We start from the raw sequence: 14,819 nt of genomic DNA on the forward strand, positions 1-14,819 counted from the left end.
CCGACGCATCGCTACAATGGCTTACATTTGAAAGTTAATCCGAGACACTGGTAGCCTTTTGAAAACAATTGCATGACTCAAGGAAGAGCAAAGATTTCTATTTCACACACACACACAGGCAACCCCGTTTACGTGTGTCAACACAAATGTCAAAAAGTGCCAATGGCAGCATTTGTCGTAACAAAGGTCTGTAACTTCTCCGACAACAAAAACACGTATGAAAACATATTTCAACTTAATGTGATTTAGCGTAACCGGTCTGTGAATACTCGAAAGTGCAATAGGCATCGTCTGATTGACATTACTGCGTAACCGAGCAATGAACGCTGCTTTGATCGAACCTAATGTAGCACCTGATGTGGTATATTTTCTTTGACATGCCATTGCAATTTGCCCGGCGATTGGCTGGCAACCAGTTCAGGGTGTACCCGGCCTACTGCCCGAAGACAGCTGGGATCGGCCCCAGCACCCCCGCGACCCTCGTGAGCATAAAGCAGTATAGATCCTGGACGGACGGACGGACGGACGGACGGATGGATGATATTTCAATTGGTGACCTTTATTTCGCACGTAGTTTATGTTGGACGTGATATTGTGCATTACAGCAGAGGGCAGTGTTGAACATTGTGTGAAAATCTCTCGAAATGTTTTGATTTTGTGCAACCACTTGAGGAAATAAAATGGAGCCAATTCAACCTTGATTTTTTTCAGTGCACGAATGTCAGTCCAAGCTGTTCTCCTCGCTGGCGCATTGTGCGCCTCGCGCCGGGAAACGTTCACTTTCACTTTCACTTTCACTTTCCCTTTACAGCGTTCGGACGCGTCAAATTGTCGACCAATCGCTTTTCTCTTCACGGGCTGTCTGTCAAATTGGACGTGGACACTGCAGGGCCACAGTTCGCACTCTTTTCGCCACCTCATTTGGCAAAATATCGCCAGGAAAAGAAGTCTGTTTCCAGCCTTTCGTAGTCGGCAGAAGAATCAGGGCTTGGTTGAATTCAAACGTTGTCGTTTTCATGGCTCTCTCGTGGCCGCAGCCAAAAGAGCAAACTGTTTATTTTGCAAAGTTGGCCTCGGAAATAACACCCGTGGGGAGTTTTATTACGTTTGCTTTAACACAGCTAAAACTCCTTTTTTTATGCCACTCGTAATGCAATGGGGTGCGTTTATTGGCACTGAAAGAGGCGTGGACGTCAACTCGTCTCCGGTCACGTGATTTCCCCGAAAGGACCAAGCGCTTGCTTCTTACGTCTCCCACCAGCAGGAAGGAAAGCGTCGCCGTTTCAGCACAAGCAAGCAAGCAAGCAAAAAAAAAACCCACACCTGTGCTTCTTCTCATCTCGTTTTACGCACACTCGACTTCATTTGAGCCACAGAACAAGACGACGCGACGCGACGCGCAGGTGACGTCACGCCAGGCTGCCGTGTCACGAGCTGAGGTGGTGGGCGACTTCTTTCAGTTTGCTGTGGTTGGACTGAACGGAGCGGAAGATGTGGAAGATGGTGAACTTGTTTGGAGTGTTTGTGGTGGCGGTGCAAATGCACAGCGTGACGCCTGGTAAGTGCACAACTTGACTCTCGCGATCAGCTTGTTTTTCACAGCTTGACTTGACCGAAGGAAGCAACACTTGCAACTGCTCAGGACACAGTTTTGCCGTTTGAAATCATTGTTTCCTGGAGGAAGTTTTGAAATGTTTCAATTTGACACACAATTATGTCCAATTAGAATAGTTGGGATTTCTTGGGCATCCAATAGACAACATGTTTTTGTTTTTTGGATTTATTTAGTGCTTCATTTCCGAACTGCGTCATCTCCGATATTCCACACTTGCCAGAATCGGAGAATGTGGTCATCAGAGTTCATCTCGTATCATCGCTTTTGACATACAAAATATATGTAGAATCTATTTAATAAGGAAGTCGAAATTGTAAATGTTTAAAAAGCACATTTATGAAGGCAAAGGCAAAATATACTCAATCATAATCATTGCTTTCAAAATAAAGGTGTCGAGAGTTGTTTCAGCTCGAGACAGAATCATTTCAGATATGAAGAGCGCAAGATTTTTGGACATCAAACAAACAAAATGTTTTTGTTTTCTCTTTCAGTGATTCACTCGCTCAAGTATTTTCACACAGCCTCCTCTCAGATTCCAAACTTTCCAGAGTTCTTGAGTGTTGGTTATGTTGACGACGTTCCGATTACGCACTACGACAGCAAGAGCAGGAAATACGAAGCCAAACAGGACTGGATGAACAAAATCACAGCCGAGGATCCGCACTACTGGGAGAGAAACACAAAGATCAATATTGGTAATGAGCAGGGTGGCAAAGTCAGAATTGAAAAGTGGAAAGAGAGCTTCAACCAAACTGGAGGTTTGTTTCCCTTCAACTTTCGACGAGAAAAAGACATTTCATGTGCTCAGACACTTTTTTGCAAGCGTGACCTGAGGTCATAAGGGAGACGTTTCCAGCATTTTTTGTCTTCATCAAATTTTTCAAATCTGAAAAAAAGATTACGCTGCGAAAAAACAAACACCCGCAACCTTATCTCAGCACACGCCGTCACTTCAACGTGTGTGTGTGTGTTTGTGTGCGTGTGTGTGTGTGTGTGTGCGCGCGTGTGTGTGTGTGGGGGTGTGTGTGTGTGTGTGGGGGTGTGTGTGTGTGCGTGCGTGTGTGCGTGCGTGCGTGCGTGCGTGCGTGTGTGTGTGTGTGATTGTGTCAGGTGTTCACACGGTCCAGAGGATGTACGGCTGCGAATGGGACGATGAGACTGACGAGGTGGACGGTTGGATTCACATCAGTTACGACGGAGAAGACTTCCTGTCGTTTGACTTGCAGACGCTGAGATGGATCGCAGTCCACCCGCAAGCTTTCCCCACCAAACTCCATTGGGACCAACGGGACTTCGCTCTTCAATACAGGAAGCATTACTATACCGAGATTTGTCCTTCTTACTTGAAGAAGTACGTGAGCAATGGGAGGGACGTCCTGATGAGAACAGGTAGCAGCACGCCCCCTGGAGCAACACGGCGGCCATTGCAAGCTGCATCGCTGCCTTCCCCTCACACATTGTCTCCATCTTTCTCCTCCCACACATTCCATCTTCAATCATCTCACGCTCGTTCCCTTTTCACTTTTTTCTTTTGCGCTCTCACACCTGCGCTCCATCATTCTCCTCTCACACTTGCTTTGCTTTGGTCCTCTCACACTTTCTCTCTCTTGGTCATTCCCTGACACTTTTTGTCCATCTGTCATTCTTTCCATCTTTTGTCCTGTCACACATTCTGGTCATGTTTTCTAATCTCACACGTCCTCTCCATCATTCGTTCTCTCGCCGTTGGTCCTCTGGCACATTGTGGCCGCCTCTCCCCGCGCAGAGCTCCCGGCGGTGTCCCTGCTGCAGAAGACGCCGTCCTCTGCCATCACCTGCCACGCCAGCGGGTTCTACCCCTCCAGAGCCGCCCTTTTCTGGAGGAAGGACGGCGAGGAGCTCCACGAGGACGTGGAGATGGGAGAGACCCTCCCCAACCACGACGGAACCTTCCAGACGACGGCCCACCTGAAAGCGCAGCTGGCGGCCGAGGACGAGGGCCGCTACGAATGCGTCTTCCAGCTGTCGGGCGTCAAGGACGACATGGTCACCAAGCTGGACGGAAGGAGCATCCTGAGCAACGCGCGCATCATCGCAGGTGAGAATCCTCGCCTGATGTCGTCCTTCTCACCTCTTCCTCTTGGCTCTCGTCCAGAGGAAGAAGTCGGGAAGACGACGCTGGCCGTCGCTGTCCCCTTGGCGCTCCTCGCTCTGCTGGCTCTGCCGCTGCTCGCGCTCCTCTTTGTCAAGCGGCACACAAGCCGAGCGGGTGCAGGTGAGCCACGCCAATGTGTGCCTGCCGCCGCCGCCGCCGCCGTGCACGATTTGGGACCAAAACAAACGGACACTTTCTTCCTCTTTTTCCCTAGCATCCAAGTACACCGCAGCTTGTAAGTCAAACGCTTCCTGTCAAGCTCTGATGTCCAGCTTTGCTGCAAAGCGGTCTTCGTCTCTCGCTGTCTTTGCAGCTGCCCACGCCCCTTCGGAGCTCGCCCCCGGGCCCGCTTCCGAGTGAGACGCGAGTGAGTTAGCTGACGCAACGCGAGAGAGGCGTCTCCGTCCAAGCGCTTTCCCGTCACGCTTGGCTTTGAAAACAGAAACAGCATTTATTCTTCCTGGTGGAAACTGTTAAATGTTTTTGCTTGCTTTTGTGTAGTGGGGGGGGGATTTGTTTGAGTTATAAAAACTTTCGGCGGCGGTGAGGCGGCCCACTCGTGTATTGGGACACTGCGTCCTTCAGTAGCCCGACGCGCGAGCGGGCGGCCGGACCACGAGTGGACTTACCCACTCCGGAACTCCTGGCAGAGATCATCGCTGTGGGTGGTGAGGGATCCGAATGAGTGCCTGGGTCGGAAGCAGCAGCAGACGTCTCTGACCGCGGGAGCGCGGTAGTTGGAGCAGGAGAATCATTTGCCAGTGGGGCAAATAGTTTTTTCAGTACCAGTTGGGGTCGGGGGGGTGTTTCTCTGCGCCTCCTGCCGCGGGACACCACCTCGACCCAGGTGGCACCGTGCAATAGTGTTGTGCAGGATGGCCCCCGGGCAGGCAGCTGGATCCCAACTCAATGTCAATCAGGGGAGCCTCGGTCGTCGCCGTTGCCGTCGCCGTTGCCGTCGCCGTCAGGGCCCCGCTAGAGATGACGCGATTCATGACGACGGCGGACAGTTGGGGGAATCGGGTCGTAAAAGATGAGACGATTGACTCTCTTTTCCGGAGTTCTTCTGACAGGCGCAGAACATCCTCTCTCGGGTCAGCAATTGTCTTGTTTGCTTTTTCCAGCAAGCTGTCCAAGTTGTCGCCGTTGTCGCTGTGATGGGGTAGCATTTTGCACTAGCCCCAGGCTAGGCTATTGCCGATGTGCGTATGCTAGCGGTATGCTAGCTATTCGGTACACGGGCAGGAGCGAGTCCGTAAGTTGACGTCCAAAAAGTAAAAATGTAAAAAAAGAATAGTAAAAACGGAGTGTAAATAAAAACGTGAGGTGAAGTCAAAAAGTAGGTAAAAGTTAAAAAGTGCAGTCGTTCCTCGGGTTCCTTCGATCGACCGGCTGTCAGGAAGTCGGACATCCGTCGTCTTTATAACTTCATATTTATAATAGTATTGTATTGTATTGTATTTCTCATTTTTATAACAATATACCTACCTTTGCACCCCAAAGTACATAGAGAGGGAGAGAAAGCGAGAAAGATGTTTCATAAGTAGGCTGTGAAATGTTTTTTATACAATCACTATTTTTCTTCGTATTAAGGACCAGGCTCTTAAGGGTTAAAGCTTCAAGACATATCATTTGAATATCGATCAATCAAAATTCTTGTCCCGCCTGCTTCATTTGCATGCAGTCCACAGGTTAAACATGTTAAGTGTTTGAGTTGCATTAGAGATATTAATGGTCACATGTTACAGTTCACATGTTAACTAGTAAGTGCCAAAGGTCCACTGGTTAAACCAGTTAAGTTTTTTCTGACCTTACTAGTTAAGTTGTTGGGTTAAAAATTGATCACTAGCTCACTAGTAAGGCTCAAAATGTTTACTAGTTAAGTTGTAAATGCAAAGATATCCACTAGTAACACTCGTTGGTTTAATTTTTCCCTCACTTGTTAACAAGTGAAACGTGTTTCCTTCTCGTAAACTAGTTCAGTCCAGAGTGAGTCACTAGTTAGCTAGTGACACAGATTTTTATTCAACTAGTTAACGAGTGTAAGGCTTTTTGTCTCTCTGGTCAGACCCAGAAATGAACTTGTGCAAGATTTGGCTGAACATGTTTGGCATTTTTCCTACATGTAGGGCTTTTCTTTTTACTAGTTAAGGTTTATGCAGCACTAGTCAGTGACTGTGCAAAACTTGTTCAACATAAATCTAACATGTAGGGATTTTTGTTGCACTAGCTAATGTTTTTTGCATACTAGCTGGCATTTACATTGTACTAGTTAAACAAAATTGCTTACTATTTTACATGTGTGCACAACTAGTGAACTTGTACAGTGCCGTAACTGGCAAACATGTCATCTAGGAAAATTGTATTATTTCACTAGTTAACTTGTTGTGTGCACGTGTCAGCTAGTGTGCAATTTTGTTAAACATGCTCAGTCAAAGTCTGGACCAGTTCATCATTGAGCCTGGCAAGTGAGACAAAATATCTTCCACTTGTTATCTAGTGATAAGAAAGTCAGTGTCACTAGTTAACTAGTGACTCACTCTGGAGTCAACTAGTTTACGAGAAGGAAAAACATGTTTCACGAGTTAACAAGTGAGGGATAAATTAGACCAACTAGTGTTACTAGTATATATCTTTGCATTTACAAGTTAACTAGTTAACATTTTGAGCCTTTCTAGTTAACTTGTAAGGTCAAAATAGAATGTACATAGTTAAGTAGTCTGGATTTCTGCATTCACTAGTGAACATGTAACCCAGGGGCGATTTTAGGTTCAGAGCTTTGGGGGTGCTGAGCACCCAGAGTGTCTGGCTGGTTCAAATTTATTTATTTTTTTTCATTTCACTTAAAGTGATTTAGGATCATTCATTGAATATTTTCAAATTTTCACGTTAATGCTTAAACCAAATTCACGTAAAAATAAGAAAAATGAAAAAAGGGACAGTGTTTTTCACAGGACAGCGACGATATGTCACCTCATATGAAACCACAATTTGGCTCTTTTCATCAAAAAACGGGTGTAAGAAATCTGAAATGTAAAAGAGGAGTGCGACTCACCAAATGTATTTTTTCCACGGATATTTCTGGCTGCTTTTGACTGACTCAAGCAGTCTTCTGTCATTTTGCGCAGCCAGAGAGAAGTCCTGACATGACAGGTGGAGTGATTGCCGCTTGTTCTGAGATTGACGCTTTATCTGATCTAGGATCTGTCATGTGTAGTACCGAGGGTCTCCATTACGAGCGCCATCATGTGCTATCACTGTTTAAGAACCAGCAATGTATGTTCGAGCATGTATACATCATACAAGTAAAAGACATTGAGCTGCCAACCCGTCTGTGTCCGTCGTTATTGACAATCGATCGCCATCCATAGCGTCACTAAAAGTATCTTATATCACAGGATCGGTAGATTGCACTTTTCTGTATTTGCAAGAGTTGATAGCCAATATGCGGGACATTTAAGGTCCCGTATGGGACAAACAAAATTAGCCCAAAATACGTGACATCCCGGCTAATATGGCACAGTTGGCAACCCTAAACCACACGCATAGCTTACACACACTGTCATGTGGTGCGTCTCGTCAGGGTGATGTGTGATGTAAATCTATGTTGGTTAAAGCCCTAGTACCATCAAGAGGGAAACGCCTAATGTGCAATTTCGTATTTTGAATACTAGATGTCGACATTACTCAATTGACTACGATAAACTTGCCAGTTCAGACAACCCTATATAAGGTCTAAAAGGTTTAAAAGCACAGATTCTAGTAAGAATGAACATACCAAAGTCAATGCTCATATAATTGGTCCACAATAACCTAAGCACAGATGTGCTACAAGTTTATAGAAGCAGTATATGTTGCTAGCTCAGAAAGTGCTTTGTGTATTAAATAGCCCATGTGCATTGGCTCTCAAAGAATGTTACATGCGATGTAAAAGGGAACAAGAACCAGCCTGTTGTCTACATAGGAGAGAATGTGGCAATAAGAATTGCATTTATATGTTATCCATTATTTTGCTTGCTTGGATATACAATGTTAAGTGCTCAGATTATTTTATCATGTATGTCTTAGAATAATTGTCTTGAACGGTCACAATGTTGATCCATTTGTCACAAACATGTTATTCACTTGGGAGACAATGTACTTGTTGATCCTTAGATAATGAGGGGTTTGCTAAAGTTAGTCTATAATTAAGTGAGCCAAAAAGAGCCCTGGGTAGGGGAAGTCATCAAGGCTCTACGCCCTTTTTCTTCACTCCTGCCGCAGTTACAAGAAGATGCTTTGACAAGGAGATCATTTTGCATTTTTCTTGGGACACTTTTCTAACTCCCAAGCAAGAAGGATTATTTCTCCTCCTTTTTGGACATATCCAAATCACTGCTTCAATAAGGTAACTGAATAGAATTCACTTTATATCGCACGCTTAAGAAATTGGCCAGTCGAGCATTTGAGTTTCTTACTTCCCAATAGTTCCTTATTTTTATCAGGTTTGGGGCGATTAAGACTTGATCACTCTTGAGAGCTCACTTAAATCAAAACTACTATTTAATCATTTTTATTCCCTTTGCCTGTTATCACTATTATTTCTTGTTTTTATTATTTTATCCAATGTTATACTTGCCTTTAACATTAATTTTAAATTTTACATTATATCCTATACTATTAAGGAAATCCTTATTATTATTTTTATGACTGAAACCCATCATGTAATAAAACTTACAATCATCCAATTTTCTTGCTTATTGACTGTATCCTGCCTTTAAGGAATTTATGGTTGATAATAAATTATTGTTTGATTACTTACATTATTAAATTAAATGTTATGAATTTATTTTAACACTACTAATGTCATTCTACTGATTAATACAAATACATCAAGTAACTTTTGCTGAACAAACGGCTAAGACCTTAATGATAAAAGGTCTCGTTACCATCCTATGTAATTAATTAAATAGCTTACTCCGGCTAGATTTAAAACAAATCCATACGGTTTTAACAAAGACTGTTAAACTTCCTAAGTCAGTAACAAGTGTGACGATTCAAAATGAGTAGGAAGCCGCTGTAAAAGTATAGTAGTCATATTAATAATTCTTAACTCTGTTACTCATTAAGAATGATTAAATGACTGAGAATTGGATAAGATAAGGTAAGAAGGCCTTTATTGATCCCAGAGTGGGGACATTTTCAGTGTTACAGCAGCAAAGATATAGGTCAGACAGGGACGGCGGCATAATCTAGCCATTAATGTATAACATTAACGGCAAACATTCAGGATCAAACCTATGTAAATGTACGCAGTAACATGTGTATATACACATGTATATACACACCAACTTACATCTACATAAAAAGTATGAGGAACACTCATTTTAGCCTGTACATAGTACAGAGGAAAAATACTCTAAGTGACAGTGCTGCAGTGCTGTAGTGAAATGTAAGGAACAGCATTGGATAAAAATAAAACTAGACTAACAGTAGTGGGGAATGTTGAGTATTGCACGGTATGAGCTCAGGTGCAGGACTGCACAATTGCACTAATGTCCGCCAGTTTGTAGAGACTACACAATGTTCTTGTTAAAGAGTCTGACAGCAGCAGGCAAGAAGGAGCGGCGGAATCTCTCCTTTGCACAGCGAGGGTGTAACAGTCTGTCACTGAAGGAGCTGTGGAGTGCTGTTAGGGTGCCCTGGAGGGGGTGGTACGGGTTGTCCAGCATTGATGACAGCTTGGCCAACATCCTCCTGTCCCCCACCGAGTCCAGGGAGCAGCCCAGGACAGAGCCGGCCCTCCTGACCAGTTTGTCCAGCCGCTTCCTGTCCTGGGCCGAGACGCCGCCTGCCCATGTGACCACTCCCTGGAAGATGACCGATGCAACCACCGAGTCATAAAAGTTCCTGAGGAGTGTCCCCTGAACCCCAAAAGACCTCAGTCTCCTGAGTAGGAAGAGTCTGCTCTGACTCTTCCTATAGAGGGCGTCTGTGTTGTCGCTCCAGTCCAGTTTATTGTTCACACCCCCACACACACACACAAACACCCCCCCCCCCCCCACCCCCCACACACACACACACATAGACAAAACAAGTTCATAGTGTTCCAGCTGCTTTCGCTCCCCTTTCCCTTAGAGCTGGAACACCTTTGTAATCAGGGACTCCGAAGAAAATAAAAAGAGAGGAGGCGCGGGAGCCGGGCAGAGGGTTTTAGGAACTGTAATCGTACACTTCCCTGTGCTCTCCTTGCAAGTAAAAAGACATTTTTGTTGTCGAGTGTCTTCTCTCCTCATTGTGTGCATTGTTTACTAATGTCTCACTTGGTGTGAACCTGACAGACCTGTGTTGTCGCTCCAGTCCAGTTTATTGTTCAGATGAACACCCAGGCACTTGTAAATTGAGATTCTCTCAGCATCTGTTCCCTGGATATTCACTGGTGCAGGTGAAGAGTGATGCCACCTACCGAAATCCACCACCATTTCTTTGGATTTCCCCGCATTGATCAGTAGGCGGTTCTCTGCTGGCACCAGTCCACAAAACCCTGAGTAGGTTCTCTGTACTCCCGATCATCTCCGCCTGTGATGAGGCCGACAATCGCAGAGTCATCAGAGAACTTCTGCAGGTGACAGGTAGGGGTGCTGTAGTTAAAGTCCGAGGTGTAGAGGGTGAACAGGAAGGGAGCCAAGACAGTTCCCTGCGGGGCCTCCGTGCTACAGAGGAGCACGTAAGACACACAGTCCTGTGTCCTCACATACTGTGGCCGGTTTGTGAGGTAGTCCTGGATCCATGTGGTGAGGTGTTGGGCCACTATACTTTTACAGCGGCTTCCTACTCATTTTGAATTGTCGCACTTATTATTAACCTAGGAGGTTTAACAGTCTTTGTTAAAACCATATGGATTTGTTTTAAATCTAGCCGGAGGAAGCTATTTAATTTATTTCATAGGATGATAACGAGACCTTTTATCATTAAGGTCTTAGCCGTTTGTTCAGCAAAGGTTACGTGATGTGAATGTATTAATCAGTAGAATGGCATTAATAGTGTTAAAATAAATTCATAAAATTTTATTTAGTAATGTAAGTAATCAAACAATAATTGTTTATCAACCATCAATTCCCTAAGGGCAGGATACAGTCAATAAGCAAGAAAATTGGATGATTGTAAATTTTATTACATGATATGAATTTAATTTAGTCATAAAATTAATAATAATGGTTTTCTTAATAGTATAGGATAAAATGTAAAATTAATGTTAAAGGCAAGTATAACATTGTATAAAATAATAAAACAAGAAATAATAGTGATAATAGGCAAAGGGAATAGAAATGATTAAATAGTAGTCTTAATTTAAGTGAGCTCTCAAGAGTGATCAAGTCTTAATCGCCCCAAACCTGATTAAAATAAGGAACTATTGGGAAGTAAGAAACTCAAATGCTCGACTGGCCAATTTCTTATGCGCGCGATATAAAGTGAATTCTATTCAGTTACCTTATTGAAGCAGTGATTTGGATATGTCCAAAAAGAAGGAGAAATAATCCTTCTTGCTTGGGAGTTAGAAAAGTGTCCCAAGAAAAATGCAAAATGATCTCCTGGTCGAAGCATCTTCTTGTAACCGCGGCAGGAGGGAAGAAAAAGGGCATGGAGCCTTGATGACTTCCCTTTTTATAGTCTGGTTTTTGGGAGGCTCTTACATTAACTGTGCATGTGTTAAAGCTTTTCTACTGAGAAAAACATGTTTTTGGCGCTGTCTCTTTACTTAACCACGCATGCGTCAAGGTTGTTTTTCTCAGTGGTTTGATGAGGTAATCAACCAGTGTTTTTCCACCATCTTCCCGAAAGTCTGTGTTGGTTTGATCATTCTTTGTAAACAGGGCTCTTTTTGGCTCACTTAATTATAGACTAACTTTAGCAAACCCCTCATTATCTAAGGAAGAACAAGTACATCGTCTCCCAAGTATCAGGAGTCACACTCCCCACTTCCACAGTGACATCAGGAGACAGCGGCCTCCTCGACGGGGAAACAATGCTGACGACGGGAGTTCGTTGGGCAGCAGTGGGAGCGGAGGCCCCTGGCCCAGGAGCCCGGTTCGGCACAGCAGTCCCCACAGCCTCCGGAAGTGAAAGCCGTTCAGAAGGTCCCAAGGGTGATGGCTCCGTCTTAGGGCTCACAAAAATGCATGAGCCACATCTCAAATGGGCAGTCATCCGGTAGGAGCCGTCAGGTAAGCGCCAGGTCATGCAAAGCAATGGGTGAACTGGGCCCAAAAACCAGCCAGCAACATCATGGACCCTTAGGGGTACTTGAGGTATACATACTGTTGCTTGCGTTAATGTCCTAGTACTTGCCAGTTCGGTGAAACCCTGCCATAGCCATTCCTGCCTAAACAAGGGGTACTCAGAATTGTTCACATAAACACCTTCAGGATATAGCCATGACTCGTTCACCCAGCTACGCGGTGACGGGACGCAGCAGTGCCCCATGAAGGTTCGACCTGCGACCCAAGCGGATCGGACGAAGATTGACCCACAGAGGACGCACTGCAGCTGGAACATATCCTGTAACATACACAAAGTCAATGCAATATATTTATATAATCAGTTTTAGACTCGACTCTCCACTGGAGCCATTCGTATCAATTCTCGATCAACAGCGGCGGTGACGGCGGGATTATGTCCGGAATCCAAATTGTCGGGCGAAGGGGTACCCTTAAAATGCGGGCTCGAGGATGTCGTCATCCACCCCATGTCAGTAGTGTTAGCATTCCGTGGTGGGAGGGTAAAAAAGGCTGAATATGTGAAGAACCAGGCCATCAAAACCAATTGGTCAACCATGCCAGTCCAGAGAAATATGGAGATGACACCCCAAACAACCCCCCATAGGACCAGCTTGGCTGTTCGTATTTTCCAAATTATTTTTCCAGTACTACCGGGGCACTTTTGGAGGCGGAAGACCAAACTCATAATATACAAGTCCAGGGCAATAGCCAGAACGCCTTCCAATACGACCGCTCCGTAAATAATGTCAAAGACGAACATCGAGGTTAAGTCCAAAACCATCCAACATAGAAGTAAAAACGATTCCTCAATCCCTGTGGGTAATTTATAGACTATCATAATACAGCCATGCATGTAAACCATGAAGAGTCCTAGACCAAGGGTATAAGTAGAAAACACAAACCGGAGGACCAGGACCTTTGTCACGGATGCAAGCAAAAGGATAGGTCGTGTAAACTGCGACAAATACCACTGACCAGTACAGCAATGACATAACCATATGATAAAAATCATCCAAAATTCTAATTCACTACTCACGTTCCTTAAGGCGCCTGGTCTTCCAAAAGTGCCGTTAGAGTTACCTTCGCAAGCCATGGTTCGAAAAGGTTACCTTCCCACCAAGGAGTGTATGGTGTGTGAGCCGGAGTCTGCCTGAGACATCTGCTGCCAGGGCACTGTATCTTATAGGTGCTCTGGCCCCGCCCCACTCCCCGGCTCCTCCTCCAGGTCTGGCACCTCCTTTTCTTTCGACACCGCCCTTTCTTTGGACTGTTTCCTGACACCTGCAGCTTTCGGGGGTGAGACCATTATCTTGTATTTCCACGGCATTGGTCGTCCATGCACACCTCTCTTGATTGCTGCAAAGGCAATCATGGCAGTGATTATGAGTCCAAGTCCTAAGAGCAGCCATACTCCTGCCTCCTTGACAAGGTCGAGCAGCCAGGATCCAATATCAGCAAGTCCTTCAGCCGCCACTTCTGCCACTTCTGCCAGGGCGGAAACAGCCGTTTTCGCCGTCTGGACAATCACTTTTCCAACTCTCCCGTACCACACACATTCATGGAGGTTAATTCCATGGTCACATGTCATCCAATGTTCATAAGGGGAGTAGCAAGTTCCGTTATTATAGATTCTGTTTGGACCGACCCAATCAAAACCTATAATTTCACGGCCTTCACATAAGCTTTTTCTGAAAGCGTGTCCCTCAATTATTTGTACTAGAGGGTCGGGTCTATGCGGAATATATTGGCTATCTCTAGGGGTTGTCTGCATCCCATAATCCCTATCCCACTTTATACAATCTAATCTATCAGGGGGAGAAGTTTGAATCCATTTACCGTTTACATTCCTATTCCATACAGCCCCTTCAATACTGGCGTAATCCTTATTCAGCTAGGTACACCTCCACATGGCCGTCTCGCGAGTTGACATGAATGCATATTTTTACAAATCATGGCCCACAGTCTAGGGTTGGCGTAAATATCAGGTGGTCCCGACGGCCACGTGTCTTGTCCTTAAGAGTATACAGTTGCCATGTATTGATATTTAACCCAGTAACTTTTAGTCATATTCAAACAAGGTATTATAAATTCTTTCATCTCTTCCTTGTTGAACGCCCACCATGTGCGAATTTCATCCCTTGTATGAAACTCCTTCCTGGCCTGAAGTGTTCCTTTAACAGTTCTGTTAGCAACCAAACTTGAACAATTATATATCCACCGAGTAAGGATTGTACCTTGGATTTCTTCCAAAGGGCACCTTGCCCACACGCCAGTCTTGTAAATGGAGTCTAGAATATATCATTAACATTACACAATGGTCAATCAATCCAAAATCTCTTTGTGGTACATTCTTTAGATCATCAGGATTTGGGAGCCGTTGTGTCCACATTCTTATTCTTGCTGGTTTTAATTGATGTAAGTTCTTTGAAACTTCTTCTGGGACGTAGACTTTCAGTTCCTTCTCCCATATCCAGGGAAAGGATTCATTTAGCCAATGTTCATTGTCCAGTCTGATTCTCAAAAATGGTCGGCCGCACTCCAGTGGACCCTGGAGTGCAGGTCTTGGCGGGTCACGGGTCCTCTATGAACCAATACATGGTAATGTTCTTGGCAAGTTTTTTCAACATTCCAATAGCAAGGATGGACGTTTATGGTTCTTGTACAGTCTTTAGTTCTGTTTCTGACAGGTAAGGAGCGTATTTCCCGTTTATTTATTACTGACTTTGGTGTCCTGGGGTTAGCGGGACGAATAATGGGAGGCATAGTCATTACCTCGATGGCCTTAGCGGGGGGTGAAGTCCTCAAATCAGCT

At 44.8% G+C, this 14,819-nt stretch overlaps 1 protein-coding gene and 1 pseudogene across 2 annotated transcripts; one reads left to right on the plus strand and one right to left on the minus strand.

Annotated features, from left to right (window-relative positions):
* The first annotated feature begins 823 nt into the window (after positions 1 to 823).
* On the plus strand, positions 824 to 7,076 carry LOC147125822 (major histocompatibility complex class I-related protein 1-like). Of its 2 annotated transcripts, XM_086023250.1 has the most exons (7): positions 829 to 1,558; positions 2,107 to 2,373; positions 2,726 to 3,004; positions 3,381 to 3,692; positions 3,750 to 3,869; positions 3,964 to 3,984; positions 4,063 to 7,076. In XM_086023250.1, exons 1-7 carry the CDS (start codon positions 1,492 to 1,494, stop codon positions 4,107 to 4,109), a joined length of 1,113 nt encoding a protein of 370 aa, XP_085879376.1. In that variant the 5' UTR covers positions 829 to 1,491; the 3' UTR covers positions 4,110 to 7,076. The 2 variants fall into 2 exon arrangements, with proteins under 2 accessions (XP_085879375.1, XP_085879376.1); XM_086023249.1 differs by having other exon boundaries at positions 824 to 1,558; positions 3,964 to 7,076.
* A 6,111-nt stretch (positions 7,077 to 13,187) lies between these two features.
* LOC147125823 (uncharacterized) lies at positions 13,188 to 14,396 on the minus strand (annotated as a pseudogene).
* Between the last annotated feature and the right edge of the window lie 423 nt (positions 14,397 to 14,819).

This window comes from Filicampus tigris, unplaced genomic scaffold, assembly GCF_054856515.1.
Source record: "Filicampus tigris isolate MCC_2025a unplaced genomic scaffold, RoL_Ftig_1.0 HiC_scaffold_33, whole genome shotgun sequence".
Lineage (NCBI taxonomy): Eukaryota > Metazoa > Chordata > Actinopteri > Syngnathiformes > Syngnathidae > Filicampus > Filicampus tigris.

Bases quoted from the DNA above. Each gene is read 5' to 3' on its own strand.
- LOC147125822 (XM_086023249.1), top strand. From the start codon at position 1,492: ATGTGGAAGATGGTGAACTTGTTTGGAGTGTTTGTGGTGGCGGTGCAA. The intron at 3,693-3,749 runs GTGAGAATCCTC...GCTCTCGTCCAG, and splicing joins CAACGCGCGCATCATCGCAG to AGGAAGAAGTCGGGAAGACG. The intron at 3,870-3,963 runs GTGAGCCACGCC...CTTTTTCCCTAG, and splicing joins CACAAGCCGAGCGGGTGCAG to CATCCAAGTACACCGCAGCT.